This window comes from Rhizophagus irregularis, chromosome 23, assembly GCF_026210795.1.
Source record: "Rhizophagus irregularis chromosome 23, complete sequence".
Lineage (NCBI taxonomy): Eukaryota > Fungi > Glomeromycota > Glomeromycetes > Glomerales > Glomeraceae > Rhizophagus > Rhizophagus irregularis.
The window spans coordinates 1141961-1159051 of record NC_089451.1 but is presented as its reverse complement, the minus strand read 5'-3'; the positions used below and the strand labels follow the sequence as shown (position 1 = coordinate 1159051).

General features: G+C 26.5%; 6 protein-coding genes across 6 annotated transcripts; 1 reads left to right on the top strand and 5 right to left on the bottom strand.

Annotated features, from left to right (window-relative positions):
* Positions 1-1666: 1666 nt before the first annotated feature.
* Positions 1667-3234, bottom strand: OCT59_015226 (uncharacterized protein; the record flags this gene model as incomplete). Its single annotated transcript, XM_066139873.1, has 6 exons — positions 1667-1704; positions 1777-1964; positions 2271-2322; positions 2566-2620; positions 2713-2768; positions 3096-3234. The coding sequence occupies 6 exons, from the start codon at positions 3232-3234 to the stop codon at positions 1667-1669; spliced, it is 528 nt and encodes a 175-aa protein (XP_066002706.1).
* A 3370-nt stretch (positions 3235-6604) lies between these two features.
* OCT59_015225 (uncharacterized protein) lies at positions 6605-8211 on the bottom strand (the record flags this gene model as incomplete). Its single annotated transcript, XM_066139872.1, has 4 exons — positions 6605-6642; positions 6715-6975; positions 7336-7585; positions 7678-8211. 4 exons carry the CDS (start codon positions 8209-8211, stop codon positions 6605-6607), a joined length of 1083 nt encoding a protein of 360 aa, XP_066002705.1.
* A 755-nt stretch (positions 8212-8966) lies between these two features.
* Positions 8967-9391, bottom strand: OCT59_015224 (uncharacterized protein; the record flags this gene model as incomplete). The annotated part of the gene is made up of 3 exons (XM_066139871.1): positions 8967-9065; positions 9144-9229; positions 9373-9391. The coding sequence occupies 3 exons, from the start codon at positions 9389-9391 to the stop codon at positions 8967-8969; spliced, it is 204 nt and encodes a 67-aa protein (XP_066002704.1).
* Positions 9392-11489: 2098 nt separating this feature from the next.
* Positions 11490-13232, bottom strand: OCT59_015223 (uncharacterized protein; the record flags this gene model as incomplete). Its single annotated transcript, XM_066139870.1, has 6 exons — positions 11490-11792; positions 11858-11913; positions 11970-12086; positions 12148-12651; positions 12726-12877; positions 12949-13232. 6 exons carry the CDS (start codon positions 13230-13232, stop codon positions 11490-11492), a joined length of 1416 nt encoding a protein of 471 aa, XP_066002703.1.
* Positions 13233-13715: 483 nt separating this feature from the next.
* Positions 13716-15743, top strand: OCT59_015222 (uncharacterized protein; the record flags this gene model as incomplete). The annotated part of the gene is made up of 8 exons (XM_066139869.1): positions 13716-14237; positions 14297-14392; positions 14469-14564; positions 14632-14716; positions 14775-14873; positions 14943-15359; positions 15437-15500; positions 15566-15743. The coding sequence occupies exons 1-8, from the start codon at positions 13719-13721 to the stop codon at positions 15741-15743; spliced, it is 1554 nt and encodes a 517-aa protein (XP_066002702.1). The 5' UTR covers positions 13716-13718.
* Positions 15744-16229: 486 nt separating this feature from the next.
* Positions 16230-17091, bottom strand: OCT59_015221 (uncharacterized protein; the record flags this gene model as incomplete). Its single annotated transcript, XM_025326720.1, has 5 exons — positions 16230-16390; positions 16525-16552; positions 16620-16709; positions 16786-16822; positions 16925-17091. 5 exons carry the CDS (start codon positions 17089-17091, stop codon positions 16230-16232), a joined length of 483 nt encoding a protein of 160 aa, XP_025174724.1.

The window sequence follows — 17091 nt, the reverse complement described above, 5'->3', positions numbered from 1 at the left end:
AATGAGAAGAGGATATAAAAGTAAAATAGTAAAAAAACAAAAGTATTTTTTTTTTATAATATCTACGCTGTGCGAACGATGCTATACTGACGTTGATCATTTTAGAACATCCACGCCAAGAGGATGGTTAGAGTCACATGAATAGATCTGATCGAAAATAAATTAATTAATTACTAAGAATAAGTTAAACCTACTCGTGTTAATTCATTATTAAATTTAATATAAAATTATGCATATATAATATGTCAAAAAATGTATATTACAAAGTATACGGTCGGTAGAAACAAACAATGTTGGTAATAGACACTGTATATGTATTGTCTTTTATGCCAAAAGGAGATAATCAATTTTAGTCAAAAGTCATACCAGTTTTGATAACAATCTCGAATTAAAAAGTTTTCAAAGCAAAAATTTTTTTATAATTATTTTGAAATGCAGATTTTCACTTAATTGTTGATTAGATTATTTAACAATCGGATAATACACATTTGTAATATTGTTGCTACGATTGATTTAATCTTCAAAGATTGTATTATAAACATAATTTTAAAAAATTTATTTTATCGTTAGTAGGTAAAGGAAATATTAATAAGTAAATAATTCAGTTAAAGCACAATTAATATTATTATCAAACCAACTTAATTTTTTTTATACAAAGGATAACTCGTTACGGATGTTACATTTGTAACATTACACAAAATATTATTTCTATAATTTTATATACTTAAACTAAATATAATACTGCGCCCCACACTTAATAGATTCACTAGGTAATTCCAGCATTACACCGTAACAGCGTAACGGCGTAACTCCATAGTGTCAATCTGATCACTGATCTAGATTCAAGTCTAAAAAACAAAATAAACAATACAGAAAAATTATATAAAAAAAAATATAGATTATAAAGGAAAATTTGCATATTTTGTATCAAACGAAATATATTTTTTTTTCACATTTTCAACTACAGCTTATTGTATCATATCACTAAAACGCAGGTTTACGCTTATATACTTGCTATATAAATTTGTATAATCACCGAGAAATTTTTAAAAGAAATTTCAACTTTCACTCATTCTCAGTGCAGTATGTATATGTTGAAAATTTAAGTTTGTAATACCGCATTATGACATAATCCAAGCTACTAAATAACTAATGACGTATCACTCTGATTTACAATTAATAAAATATATATTTAGTTTCTTTGCAAGATACATATAAAACCCTAGGGTTTACGTATAATAATATATCATAATCAATGTATTTTATCTTACAGGAAATTTTGAGAATCTCCTTATTCTATATTTATCATATTATATATATAGCTAAATTTTAAAATGTGATTGTAAAAAAAAATATCAATATAGTTTATTAGTTATTGTTATGATTTTACATCATTAACATTTATATAATTTATCCTATATATTTATATACTTCATAAATTTTATCAATACTTATTTAAGTTCCTATCATAAAAAGAATATTCCAATAAAATATATATATTGTAGTAGTAATAAAGAAAATAAATAACAAATAATAGATACTAATAAAAAAATATATAATATGAAAATTTGTAAATTATCTTCCTTTTCTTTCCCTTAGTTGTTTTTATCTATCAAAATGAAATTATTGAAGTAAATTGTTAAATATAATTAACAAAATTAAACACCTAGGTTGAGTTAGTGAAATCTATTGCTTCTATGGTTTCTATAGGATAAAGATGATCTTATATTAATAAGCATTTCAAGAATTTTGTGAAAATAACTAGACATGGATTACCTGAATACTCGATAGCATTTTTTGGTTTTGGAAGATTTTTATAGTCTAAAAGTCTACTCGTGTAAACTGCTTGAGGATTTGTAGTATATGAAAGAGTAGTACCATTATATGGTAATGAAGTAGAAGTAAACTTTTTATTAATTTTATCTGCTTCTTTACTTTGCTTATTGATTTCACAATCATTATGCCTATAATCGTAATATAAATCATATAATGAAACATATAATTCATTTGCTTTAGGTCGTTTTAAAGGATCAGCATCCCAACATTTTTTAATTATGTCCAAAATTAGTTGAGGGATTTTATAATCAGATTTTGGCCTAAGCCCGTTACAAATGCTAATAGCTAAGATTTTATCATGAGCAATATCATGATAAGGAGGAAGCCCTGTACAGACTTCATATGCAATAATTCCGAATCCATATATATCACTTTCTTGAGTATATTCTTTTCCTATTAAAACCTCAGGTGCTACATAAGGCAATACTCCATACATTTTTTTATATTCATCTTGAGAAGGTATTACATTTGCTGGTCTACATAATCCTAAATCAGTAATAAAAGTAAAATTATAATCACCATTTAATATATTACCACAATGAAGATCATGATGAATTAATCCTTGGCTATGAATATCTTCAAGGCCATTTGCAATCTTTTGTAAAATATCCAATTTTTTGTTCCAATTCATTGAATTAAAATTATTATTTAAAATTTGTCTTAAACTACCATTTTCTGCATATTCCATCACCATCATAAAATTTTTGGATTTTGGATCTTTAGTAATACCATAGCAGCGATTTACATAACCACTAACAGAAGATGTACCAATATGTAATTCAATCTAAAAATGAATTCATAAATAATAAATATTAGCTAGTTTAGCATTTATAAGAGAACAATATCTTAAAAATTACACATAAATAAGTAACTTACTTCTCTTAAAAATTCAGCTGTAATGTCCTGAGAATTATGCAAACATTTTAAAGCAACTGGAAAATTTTCATAATTTTTGGCCGATGACTCTTTGCTTCTCATCCATTTATTATTTCTAGAATCCCACTTTTCCATATATCCATCTTTCCAAATTGCTTTATAAATAGTTCCAAATCCTCCTTTGGCCAAATATTCAACATTTTCAAATCTATCATATTCAATCCACTCTAAAATTTCCTTGTATCTTTTAGCTTTGAGTTGTATTTTTTGAATAAACTTATCAACTTCATTATTTCCACTAGTCCAATTTTTGAAATTTTGTTGAAATTTGCATTGACACCAAACACGAGTAATTTCAGGTTGCTTACAATCTTTACACAAACCATTCTTTTTATAACGTTCTTTTAATTCTTCATTTAATATTAGCTTATCAATTAACAAACTTTGTTCATCTGTTAATTTCCAAAATTCAAAATCTTTTATTTGCTCAAATACATCATCACTGAGAATAAATTCTTCCATATTTAGATAATAAAAGTGACAACAGCTCTATGTTTAAACTAGAGTAAAAATGATTTTTTTTTAAAAAAAACAAACCACGGCATAATATAATATATTACAGTCGTACAGCAGTGATCGACAAAATCAAAAAATCAGCTGATGAACTCAAAAGAATTTCGTTAAGAAATTTCTTTTTATGATTTTGACAGAAAAAGAAAAATTTGGTAATACAGATTAGAACTCCGCAACCTGACCTGACAGATCGGGTGACCCAACGGAAATATTCGGGTCAGGTCATCAAATTCATGACCTGACTCAGGTCGGGTCAGTGTCAGCCGGGTACCTGTTGACCCGTCATACATTTTGGTCAATGCTTAGGAGAAAGAAAAATTCGCACGAATTTTTCTTAAAAAGCAATAAAAACGTTGCGAAACGTTTTTTTAATAGATAATTTAATAAAAAAACGATTCACACCGTTTTTTTATAATTAAGAGAAAAAACGTTTCGCAACGTTTTTTTATAATTGAGTGAAAAAAACGTTGCAAAAACGTTTTTTTATAATTGAGTGAAAAAAACGTTGCAAAAACGTTTTTTTATAATTGAGTGTAATAAAAAAAACGTCTCGCAACGTTTTTTTATAATGATTTTAATTAAAAAAAACGTTTCGCAACGTTTTTTCTTAAAAATTTTAACAAAGACGTTGCGAAAACGTTTTTTAATAGAAAATTTAATAAAAAAAACGTTTTCATACCTTTTTTTTGTTAATTAAATAAAAAACGGTGCGGAAACGTTTTTTTTTGATAAATTCTTTAATAAAAAAAAACGTTTCTAAACGTTTTTTTGAAAATTTATTAAAAACATTGCAAAACGTTTTTTTTTTAAATTAAACTATCTAAAAAACCGACGTTTTGCAACGTTTTTTAATAAATTTATTACGCTTTAAACCTTTCAGTTTACCCGAAGCAATCAGGTTACCCGAAGTACCCGGTCAACACCCTATAAGGAATTTTTATCCGAATATTTCCATTATTTCTCCGTGTCTTCCGTAAAAATTCCGTGAAAATGATACATTCACGGATATCCGTGTTAGCGAGATGAAAATTTCCATGATTTAAGGCTATTAATTCCATGAAAATGATACATTCACGGAAAAAACATGGAAAGATAAAACACGGATCAAATTTTTTACAGAGACAGGTCGGGTCAGGTCAGAGCAGGTTACCCGACCTGAACCGACCTGAAAAAAAATATCGGTTCGGGTTAACCAGGTAATCCGACCCGACCCGGCCCGTGCGGAGCCCTAATACAGATTTTCAAAAAAAAAAAATTGCTTTAGCACCAATTATTATTTGTATATTATATAGTACATGGATTTGATAATTTATTTTACAAAATTTATGCTAATGATTCTGATTTTAAATTATTATAATTTTTTACTAGCAGCCACCCGTTGCTTCGCACCGGGATTAATGTTTTTTAATAAATATATATAACAGATAATAAATTATGTACATAAAAATATTATACTATAAATAAGTAGAGATATAAATAAAATAATCTATTGATTAAATGGATAGTGATTATTTGTTGAAATAGTTTTTTTTTATTTACAATTAAAAAATATTGGTTCATATAATAATAAAGTGATAAAAATATTTTTTTCTTTCTTGAACACTTTTATTGTAGTTTAACTTGTTATTAATAAAAGAAAATAAACAATATTAAATAAGTATTATACTAATCATTTAAAAAAAATTATCTATGTAATTTAAAAATTATATTAATTTATTAATTTTTAATTTAAACCAATTTTATTTTTACTAAATAAAAAAATATATTTATCCTAACTAAAAAATCATGCGAAACATGTTTATTCAAATAAAAAAAATCATTTATTTTGATTATATTACTTGAAAAAATAAAAAAATTTTTAGCAAAAAAATACGGTAATTAGGAAAAATAATTATTATTAAAAATAAGAATTGGAAGAAAAGGCACTGACCGTTGTAAGAGCTACGCCCGCAGTAATTTACGTTGCCCCGCAGTCTTAACAAAAATGATGATTTTATTAATAATACGAAATTACACAAATGTGTTAATACAAATCGATATAATGCTTAGTTTAATAATATTTTTAATAAGTTATTAATTCCTAAATTATAAATTAATTAAACATATTGTGCTATGATAAATTCTTCCTTATTTAGAAAATGATTTTCATAAGAATATTTTCTCTGTGTTTTTCCAAACCTCATTTCTGAAATGAAATCTTTCCTTATCATGATTTTTACCCTGGCAGCCTGGCTCACTTAACAAAAATGTTGTGCAAACTCTTGCTCCACAACTTTTACATTCTCAACTTTTACGCTGGCTTGTAAAAATGAAAAACCTTTCATTTTTGATCGCTAACCCTGTATATCCCGAACATAAATCCCTTTCCCAAATCCAAAAATAAATGTGAACACAAGAATAGTTTTACGTCGTTACGGATGTTACATTTGTAACATTACACAAAATATTATTTCTATAATTTTATATACCTAAACTAAATATAATACTGCGCCCCACACTTAATAGATTCACTAGGTAATTCCGGCATTACACCGTAACAGCGTAACGGCGTAACTCCATAGTGTCAATCTGATCACTGATCTAGATTCATATAGTTTATAAAGGAAAATTTGCATATTTTGTATCAAACGAAATATATATATTTTTTTCACATTTTCATCAACTACAGCTTATTGTATCATATCACTAAAACGTAAAAGAAATTTCAACTTTCATTCATTCTTAGTGCAGTATGTATATGTTGAAAATTTAAGTTTGTAATACCGCATTATGACATAATCCAAGCTACTAAGTAACTAATGACGTATCACTCTGATTTACAATTAATAAAATATATATTTAGTTTCTTTGCAAGATACATATAAAAGCCTAGGGTTTATGTATAATAATATATCATAATCAATGTTTTTTATCTTACAGGAAATTTTGAGAATCTCCTTATTCTATATTTATCACATTATATAGCTAAATTTTAAAATGTGATTGTAAAAAAAAATATCAATATAGTTTATTAGTTATTGTTATGATTTTACATCATTAACATTTTATTTAATTTATCCTATATATTTATATACTTCTCAATACTTATTTAAGTTCCTATCGTAAAAAGAATATTCCAATAAAATATATATACTATAGTAGTAATAAAGAAAATAAATAACAATAAATACTAATGAAGAAATATATACTATGAAAATTTGTAAATTTTCATCCTTTTCTTTCTTTTAGTTGTTTTCATCTATCAAAATGAAATTATTGAAGTGAATTGTTAAATATTATTAACAAAATTAAACATATAAAAGTTAATGTAAATTAGTACCTAGGTTGAGTTAGTGAAATCTATTGCTTCTATGGATTCTGTAAGATGAAGATGATCTTATATTAATAAGCATTTCAAGAATTTGTGAAAATAACTAATACATGAATTACCTGAATACTCAAATGAATCATTGTCTTTGCTATCAATAGCATTTTTCGGTTCTGGAAGATTTTTAAAGTCTAAAAGTCTACTCGTGTAAACTGCTTGAGGATTTGTAGTATATGAAAGAGTAGTACCATTATATGGTAATGAAGTAGAAGTAAACTTTTCATTAATTCTTTCTGCTTCCTCAACTTGTTGTTGTATTTCATGACCATCATCACTATCATAACTAGTTTCTAAATTATCCAATAAAACATGTAATTCATTTGCTTTAGGTCGTTTTAAAGGATCAGCATCCCAACATTGTTTAATTATGTCCAAAATTAGTTGAGGGATTTTATAATTAGATTTTGGCCTAAGCCCGTTACAAATGCTAATAGCTAAGATTTTATCATGAGCAATATCATGATAAGGAGGAAGCCCTGTACAGACTTCATATGCAATAATTCCGAATCCATATATATCACTTTCTTGAGTATATTCTTTTCCTATTAAAACCTCAGGTGCTACATAAGGCAATACTCCAAACATTTTTTTGTATTCATCTTGAGAAGGTATTACATTTGCTGGTCGACATAATCCTAAATCAGTAATAAAAGTATAATTATCAACACCATTTAATATATTACCACAATGAAAATCATGATGAATTAATCCTTGGCTATGAATATCTTTAAGACCATTTGCAATCCTTTGTAAAATATCCAATTTTCCATTCCAATACATTGAATTAAAACTATTATCTAAAATTTGTCTTAAACTGCCATTTTTTGCATATTCCATCACCATCATAAAATTATTAGATTCTGGATCTTTAGTAATTCCATAGCAGCGATTTACATAAACACCAAAAGAAGATGTAACAATATGTAATTCAATCTAAAAATGAATTCATAAATAATAAATATTAGCTAATTTAGCATTTATAAGAGAACAATATCTTAAAATTTACACATAAATAAGTAACTTACTTCTCTTAAAAATTCAGCTGTAATGTCCTGAGAATTATGCAAACATTTTAAAGCAACTGGAAAATTTTCATAATCTTTTTCAGACGACCATTTGCTTCTCATCCATTTATTATTTCCAGAATCCCACATTTCCATATATCCATCTTTCCAAATTGCTTTATAAATAGTTCCAAATCCTCCTTTGGCCAAATATTCAACATTTTCAAATCTATCATATTCAATCCACTCTAAAATATTTCTATAACTTTTACCTTCAAGTTGTGTTTTTTGAATAAACTTATCAACTTTATTATTTCCACTAGTCCAATTTTTGAAATTTTGTTGAAGATGTTTCGAATTACATGATTTACACCAAGCTTCACCAGTATTAGGCTGCTTACATTCTTTGCATAAACCATTCTTTTTATAACGTTCTTTTAATTCTTCATTTAATATTAGCTTATCAATTAACAATTCTTGCTCATCTGTTAAGTTCCAATAAGTAAAATCTTTTATTAACTCGAATACATCATCACTGAGCTTAAATCCTTCCATATTTGGATAATAAAAATGACACCAACTCTATGTTTAAGCTAGAGTAAAAAGAGTAAAAGGGAATTTTTTTTTTAAAAAAAAAACCACGGCATTATAAAACGTATTACAGTCGTACAGCAGTGATCGACAAAATCAAAAAATCAGCTGATGATCACAAAAGAATTTCGTCGAGAAATTTCTTTTTATAGATTTCCAAATTCATTTTTATTCGATTGTTCAAAGAACTTCGGGTGAAACCACATTAATAATTTTTGGATTCGGCTAATTAGATCCCTCCCTCAATAGTTCTAGAGTTTCTATAAATCACGAGATGATCGACCAATCAGATTTTCCGTAGCAACTGAGCATGGATAAAATTGCGCAGAAAAATTTATTTTTTTACATTATCGAACTTTCTGCTTTAACGTTAAGATTTCGGGCTTTTCATCCTTAGTTAGAATTTAGATTACCACTTCGTTTATGTTTCAGAAATTAGTAAATTATTATATAATTACTTATTATTTTAGGCAATGAAAAATCACGTGTAAATTCCGTTTCGGAATGCACCAAGAAAAAGTTTTAAAATGAACACTATTTTCCGATGCAACACTCTGCATACAGTCATATCATACATACATGAGTTAAAAAACACACAATGTATATTAAATTTTGCTCGAATTGTAACGCAAATCTCTATAGTTAAAGCATTATATAAGTAGCGCAGTAGATTATTAATCTTAATAAATATCGTCGAAGATTGTAAAAAATATCATTTTTCACTCGGTCAACCTTTGGGGTTTCAGAAGTGGAGAAGGTGTAGATTGGCGAGCTATTACCATTCTTGTAATTTTTGTGTTAAGCATCAATAATGTGTGCTATATTAATACAAACATTTGTTGGTACTTGGCAAAAATTAAAAGTTAAAGACGCATCAATAGTATAAAAAAGCTCACTCTAAACCCAAAGAGATTTTTAATGAATGGTCCCAATAAACTTTCCGCTGCCAATATGGTTTTTGGAACAATTAACTCAGCAACTTCTGATAAAATAATCAAAAATTAACGTCATAATTATATAATAGACAATATATTGCCCACTTTTGACCTATTAATTTCATTGAGACGAGGGTGAATACACATCCATTCAGATGAATTAACAAAAATCACGAAACATTCTTCATACCAGTTGCTTGGATTCCCATGAATAAGATTTCAGCTAAATCTTTCTTTTTTTTAAAAAATGAAGCACATCATAGAAGTTATCTATCATGTATGTCCTTCAATTCTATTTTTAATGCTGTATGATCCTCACGAAACTTCAGATCATCATGCTCTTTGAGTGATGCCAACTTCCGCAGTTACCAGTTCATACCATAATTGCGTAACTCTATAACAGCATCTAATTTTTTCGATCCTAAGTATTTACAAAATTTTAACATCTAATTGAAGAGAAAAAATCAGGTATCAGGTAGTGTACCAATAGGACCCCGGACAATTATAATTAAGGTCATATCTTCTATGCTAAAAATTTACCCTTGTCATCCTGAACTTACTTTTAAAGCTATAGATACAAAACTTTGTAATAATAATTGCCCTCCTATTTTCTATAATTTTGTTACTTAAAAAGTAATATTTAATAATAGTAATTTTTATTTTTTTGTATATTGCTATGTATACCGATAGTGAAAAAGCGTATATTTTTTTGCCAAATTTTGCCTGTGTAACGATACTTATCTCAAATTCTAATCAGTAGATTTACAAGATTTTTGGTATCAAAAGATTCTTCTCTTCAAAAGAAACATTTTTTTCTATGGTAAAAAATAATATTAACTTAATAAAATTACATGTTAAAAGAAAAATAAAGTTTAAAACATAGTAAGATATGACCTCAATTATAATTATCCGGGGTCCTGTACCAATATGTTTGGAAACGACCGCTATCATATTCCTCCAAAAGATCAGTTAAGATAGGAGATATAATTCTTAATATATGGTCTCTTTCTCATGTTGGGAGAGACAATATATTTACTTTACGTCTGTAACACTTATGACTGTAGAAAAAAATGACAGAAGTTAAGATATTTATTTTGTTCTGTATTAAGCGTATTAAGTGATTTACAAAAAAGAAATAATTTCGGCCGATAAATTGCCATCTTCGGATCCAATGTTTGATAGTTTATCTTTTAACTGTTTCAAATCATTTAAATTTCTCTATAATATAAACATTATGAATTAACATTTTTTCATACCATGGTACAAATAATAAATATAACAAATATAAGCATTATCACCAAACTGGTTTCATCAATTAAATGAATTACAGTTTCATCAATTTGATCTTTTAATAATTTTTGCCAACACGTTCTGAATAATTTCGCTTTATCTTCAGTCTTCAGAATTCGCGACCACTCAAGACTTGGCCAGTTCGTCAAATCGATTATTCTTAATTCTATTGCTCTGAATTTACAAAAAGACGTTGACAATATTTGTTACTAGATTAATAATTGCACATAATCATACATGGAAAATACTCACTGAACTTTTATATTTTTTTCGCTCTACGATCCATAACCAACTTCCATATCTCTTCCAGGTCCTTAGATGGTAAAAGCCTTTTAATCTGTAAGTAGTCATCAATAATTACTTAGAGAAACAAAGGATTGTACTCAATGAAATCAAGCAAAACTACCGTTTCATTCGCTCTTTTCTCTAATTCTATCATAGATTCATTGATGATATCCACAGTTTGTGAGTTGGCTGTACTTGTTTCGGAAGAAATAGTTGTGGATCTGCATGGGTTCGACTGTAATTGATATCAACTTCCTTTTCCATATCTTGATTCGACTGATGTATTTGATGAGGTGGAGCAGATAATGATAGTTACTAAAAATGCTCACTATCCCTATAAAAATGATTTGTGTAACAAACAGGCTAATTCTGTCTACATTTGTGTATATTCTGTGTAAAAATTCCTCAATTTGTGTGGTAGTTATGTAATTCTTAACATTATTAAAAAAGTTCGATTTAGTAAACTGTATTAAAAATGTGTAATTTGTTCAATTTGTGTAAAAAATATGTAATTTCTATGTAATTGTAAAAAATGAATGATTTAGTAAACTGTGTTAAAAATGTGTAATTTGTTCAACTTGTGTAAAAAATATGTAATTTCTATGTAATTGTAAAAAATGAGTTATATTACGTTATAATAGTATTAGATTTAGTAAACTGTGTTAAAAATGTGTAATTTGTTCAACTTGTATAAAAAATATGTAATTTTTATATAAAAACTGAGTTATATTATTACATAATTGTATTATTTGCTTCTTTATCAACTATATAATATTTATTATCCACTTTAATAAATCCAACACATCGTTCAACTGCAATAACATCTATAAAATCATAACCTGCAAATTTAGTAAAATATTTTAAACCAACTGAATCTGTTGATACTGATGCAGTCCAATTGATATAAGCGAGCATAGATTTCTCATTATTGAACTCATACATAAGGTAATATTCTATATTACCATAAAAAGGCCTTTTTTCAAATACAGGTGTACGTCTTTGATTATTTGAATATATGTCAACTTCCAAGTAAACCTAAAAAATAAAATAGTTAAATATTAATCATCATTTATAACAACAATTTTTGAGTAATTACTTACCAATACTGAGTAGTTAACACGTGCCCAAGTTTCATTTCGTCGTATCCAATTTGATCCTATATAGTAACCATTTCTTGTATATATATGTAATATATATAAATTAATATCATACTTTCTAATTCCTGCAATTCCGAAACAATAGGAGCAAGAAAAGAATTGAAATCTTTTGGTTCTTTAGGACCTGGTATAATTGCACCCATTAAAAAGTTGTCTTTTTTAACTCGAATTTCTGGAGCAAATAAATAACAAAATCCAGCAATCATCTGACTTCTGTCTAAATATTTGATAACCATCAACTGAAGCTAATAATGCTACATCACGTTCATCCTGAAAATGTCCATTTTGTACCAGTTCTTTATAATGATCTCCATCAAAAACATCACCTATTTGAATATTACATTTATATAATTTTTGTGAAGTATAATTGGTTCTATAACGTAATTCTTTAGCACGATCATAATTTCTATATTGAATAGTAAGGCGTTCAATAAGTGAAAAATATGAATATTGTTTACATGGTTTTTTATGTTGAAATCGTTCAGATCCACATACTGGACATTTGGTTAATTTCCTATAACTTTCTGTATAAGCACAGCATGAATTAAGACACATATCTATCCAAATAGGTTCAATATGAACAATAGATTTCAATTGCTTTTTAACTGTATGTAAACTGATCGGATTACTATTAAATGCCATCATAGTTTCTTGAAATGCTTCATCTGTTAAATTGTGCTCAATTTTGACTTTCAGAAATCTTAGTGCTGATAATAAACTTTCAGAAATATCATATTCTATCCATAAATAAATAAATTAATTTAATAGATAATAAAGTTTTATTACATGTTAAAATAAGTTGATAATATACCTTGTTGTAAAATATCAGTCACTGAACTTGAATCACTTGAAACTTCATCATAAGACATCATACTACTTGAACTGCTTAATAATTCATCAGATGAATTTTCAAAAGAATTATCCAAATCATAAATTACATGATCATTTTCTGAAGTAGTACCACTAAAATGATAAAAATTTTATTTAATAAAGTAAATAAATTGCAGTTATAATAATTATATAACTTAAAAAACCTTAAAGAATCTTCTATTGGTATTTGTATTTCTGTACTATTATCAGTATTATATTCATTATCTTCTAGTATTGACATTTGTGTTTCTGTACTACTACTAGTATTGGCATCGTCACTTGTTAATTCTGAATTAAGTGGCTTTGAATATTGATACCGATTTGCACGTTCAGTTTTCATATGTCTAGAACGAGTGTTTCTACTGACCCAAGCACCACCATAACCATTTTCAGCACATAAAGAACATCGACAATAAACTTGATTTGTATGATTATCAGATATCTCCATAATAATACTACTTTTTTTGGACTATTTATTCAAATTATTAATTATTAAAATTGTAACTTATAAAAAAGGTTTATATAAGATATTAAAGAATTGTAAATTTAAAGTTACATTGAAAAAAAAATTTATATGATTAATATTTTTTTTAATTAAGTATTTCATATATTAGAATTTGTTTGAACTTGATGTGATTTTATAATTATGTAATAATTCATATACTATACTAAATTTGTCAAACAAACTATAAAATAGCTTATACTTTATACTATACTAAATTTGTCAAACAAACTATAAAATAGCTTATACTTTATACTATACTAAATTTGTCAAACAATATATTTACGAAAGTATAATATTAACTATAAAATAGCTTATACTTTATACTATATTAAATTTGTCAAACAATATATTTACGAAAATATATTTATTTTTCTTTCAAAATCTCTTAACAACTGAAATAAATACTTTTATTTTTTTTATTTTTAAAATATGGGAAAATACAAAAAACCTGCTATACGAAATAAAAAGAAACTTGTTGATGAAATAAGTGATCCTGAAATGGCTTATATGAAACGTCAACTAGAAATATTAAAAGCTGATAATGAACGGTTGCGAAAAGAACGACTTAAAAATGACCAAAACTCCAGTAAAACTTTAGCTTTAACTGTAGCAAGCATTGGTAAAAATTCTAAAGCTAAACATATTAATAACCATAAAAAATCAAATAAGGAGATTAGTGACTCTGAAACTAATATTTCAAATAATCAAAAAGTATACAAATATAACAAAACACGTAAAATTATTAATGTTTCAGAAAATTCTGAGACAGATGAGTTAACTTATAAGCAAGTATTAAAGAAGCGCAAACATCGCAAAAACAAACAAGCAAATAAAGTAACAACTATATCTAGTGATTCTGAAACAAATAATGAACAAATATTATTAAAAAAATATAAAAAGAAAATAAATGATAATGAAAGTGATATTGAAGATATGTCAATTTCTCAAGTAAGGGTTTTTTTTTTAATTTATAATTGCAAATATTAAACTAAACATTTTTTTTAAAGAAAACGAAGACACCAATTGCAAAACCAACTAACTTGAAATGGTATGATCTGCCAAAGCTATTGTCACTTGATAATAAAGTTTATGCATCGTATAGAGTAAGTTTAAGATATTATTTAATTATATCCAAATATTCTATGATGCATTGTTATAATATTATCATTATTATTTGAGAGTGCTATGCGTGAATTTATAGCAGAAAAATGGAATGGAAATACTCCAGAATATCGCAAGATAAGTATGACTAAAAAACGCTATTTGGTTGAAAAGGTATATCAGTTTAATGATATTATAATTGACATAACAATAACAATTAAGTAATAACAAATTATTTTAGTACAAATCAAATAATCCAGATTTTCCATTATCAATTGGTGATTGGGCTATTCAAATGATGATGCGTCGTGCTATTAATCAACAGCGTATGTTGATTAAACATAATTTTTTAAAGTTTATTACTTATTTATTTTATATTTTTAGGTAAAGTAGAAAGAAAAGTTACAAAGAATGTTAAGCATTCTCGTGTTATGAAAAGTAAAGTGATGGTAGCTAAGACTAATAAATCTAATAAAATTCATGGTATGTATATAATATATATTATTTGATTATTATTTATTAATTTATATATTAAATCTCCATTTAATTAAGATTCAGTATCAGAAGATGCCGATGCTACCAATGATGAAGATGCCAATACTAACAGTGATAATACTAATGATGATGATGTTGTTGACAATGATGAAGATGCCAATACTAATAATGATGAAGATGCCAATACTAATAATGATGAAGATGCCAATACTAACAATGATGAAGATTCCGATACTAATAATGATGAAGATGCCGATACTAATAATGATGAAGATGCCGATACTAATAATGATGAAGATGCAGATACTAATAATGATGAAGATGCAGATACTAATAATGATGAAGATGCCAATATTAACAATGGTGAAGATGCTGGTAATGTTGAAGACACTGATACTACTAATTATGAAGATGCAAATAGTGTAAACGATAATAAAAATACTAATTCAAATACTAATGACAATAAATGTAAAGGTAAGGTTTTATAATTTTATATTTTAAAAGTATGATTGCCGACCTGAATTAATTTTCTCCATTAAAAAAATAAAAAGACGATTCAAGATCCATTAATAAAAAATTGGATACCAAAAAGTCTAGAAGAATTTTAAAAATGCGGTATGTAAAAGATTATATAATAGTAAATTTTATAGAAATTTTATTAACTAATAATAATTTTATAGACAAGATATAGTTAATTCTAATAATTCCGAAATTCAAAAAAGTAAATATGGACGAAAGGTTAATAATAGCAAAAGGAGTATGCAAGAAGCAGATCAAGGCGAGGATACGCAAGAAAATCAAAAATCTAATAGACGATCTAAAAGAATAGCCAACAAGTTAGCTAATAGTAATACTTAATAAAAATACAGATTCAATATAAAATTGATATAATTATCACACATTTCATTATGTATAATAATAGTATAAATACAACGCAGATTTAATATAAAAATAACATAATTATTGCACATTTTATTATATATAATAATAACATAAATATAACACAGATTTAATACAAAATTAACATAATTATTCTGCATTTTTTATTAACACAAATTGGTGCATTTTCAGACATTTATAAGACAAAATATTATACATAATTTTGATACAAATTTAACACATTTTTTTTTTATAGGGTATAAAATTCAAGACGACATTTATATAACAAAAATTTATTATTATATTCTTATTCTAACCTTTGGAAATGATTTTCGCTTTTGTCCAATAGATACAGTGGATTGGAAAATATCTTCGTCAGGATTATTGTCACTTATGCCCAGTGATTTTATGAGGAGGTATTTGAGTTCCATTTGCATAATAACAGGAACAGCCAAAAGTTATTGATTAAATGTCTGAATAACACCAAAAATCATTCTTATCATCTTTCGTATCATTCCTATCTAATAAGCTGGGGTTGAGAGGTTCTTCACTATCTTTATTATCGGCCTTACTTGGTAAATCACTTGTTTCCAAATCATCGTATATGCGATCTTCAGTTGTGATTCCTAAAAAAAAAAGAACGCAACTATTCGGTCTCAATTGAATATCGTGATAACTAAACAATCTACTTATGATGTGAAGGCAATACCTCATCCTTCTGATGTCAGTTCTGATGTGATTTCCGATTGTCCAGATTAACTTGCTTTATTGACCTCACTACTCCAATCCTATGAAAGAATGAGATCAATACCACAATTGGGTATATAAGAATGACAAACACTAATTATATCTTACAGCATAAACATCAGATTTCTGGTTCATTCGATCATTTATTCTTACGTTTTGAAAATCTTCTCGTGTATCATCTGTTATATTTACCCTTTTCTAAAATAAAGAAACTATGTTAATAAAGAATGACTCATGTGTTTCCCAATTATGCAGTGAATTTCGTACTACTTACTTTTGCCCGAGAACTTCTTATATCTAGTAATGAATCCCTAATAGTTTTCAACTATTTTACTTGCTGATAAGATCATTTGGAAGCAAGTTTGTTAGATGGTAATGGAAGAAAACTATGACCGAACATAAATAACTCATACATTCTTTTGCTACGAACATGATTAACGATATCATAATTGATATTTTTGATTGTAATAATGTCAATAAGATTTTGGTTATAAATATCTAATACTTCTTGAGATGTCGTATCAGGTTTCTCATTATGATATATAAAATTTGTAAAAAGTTCAAAACGATTCCATCTCAT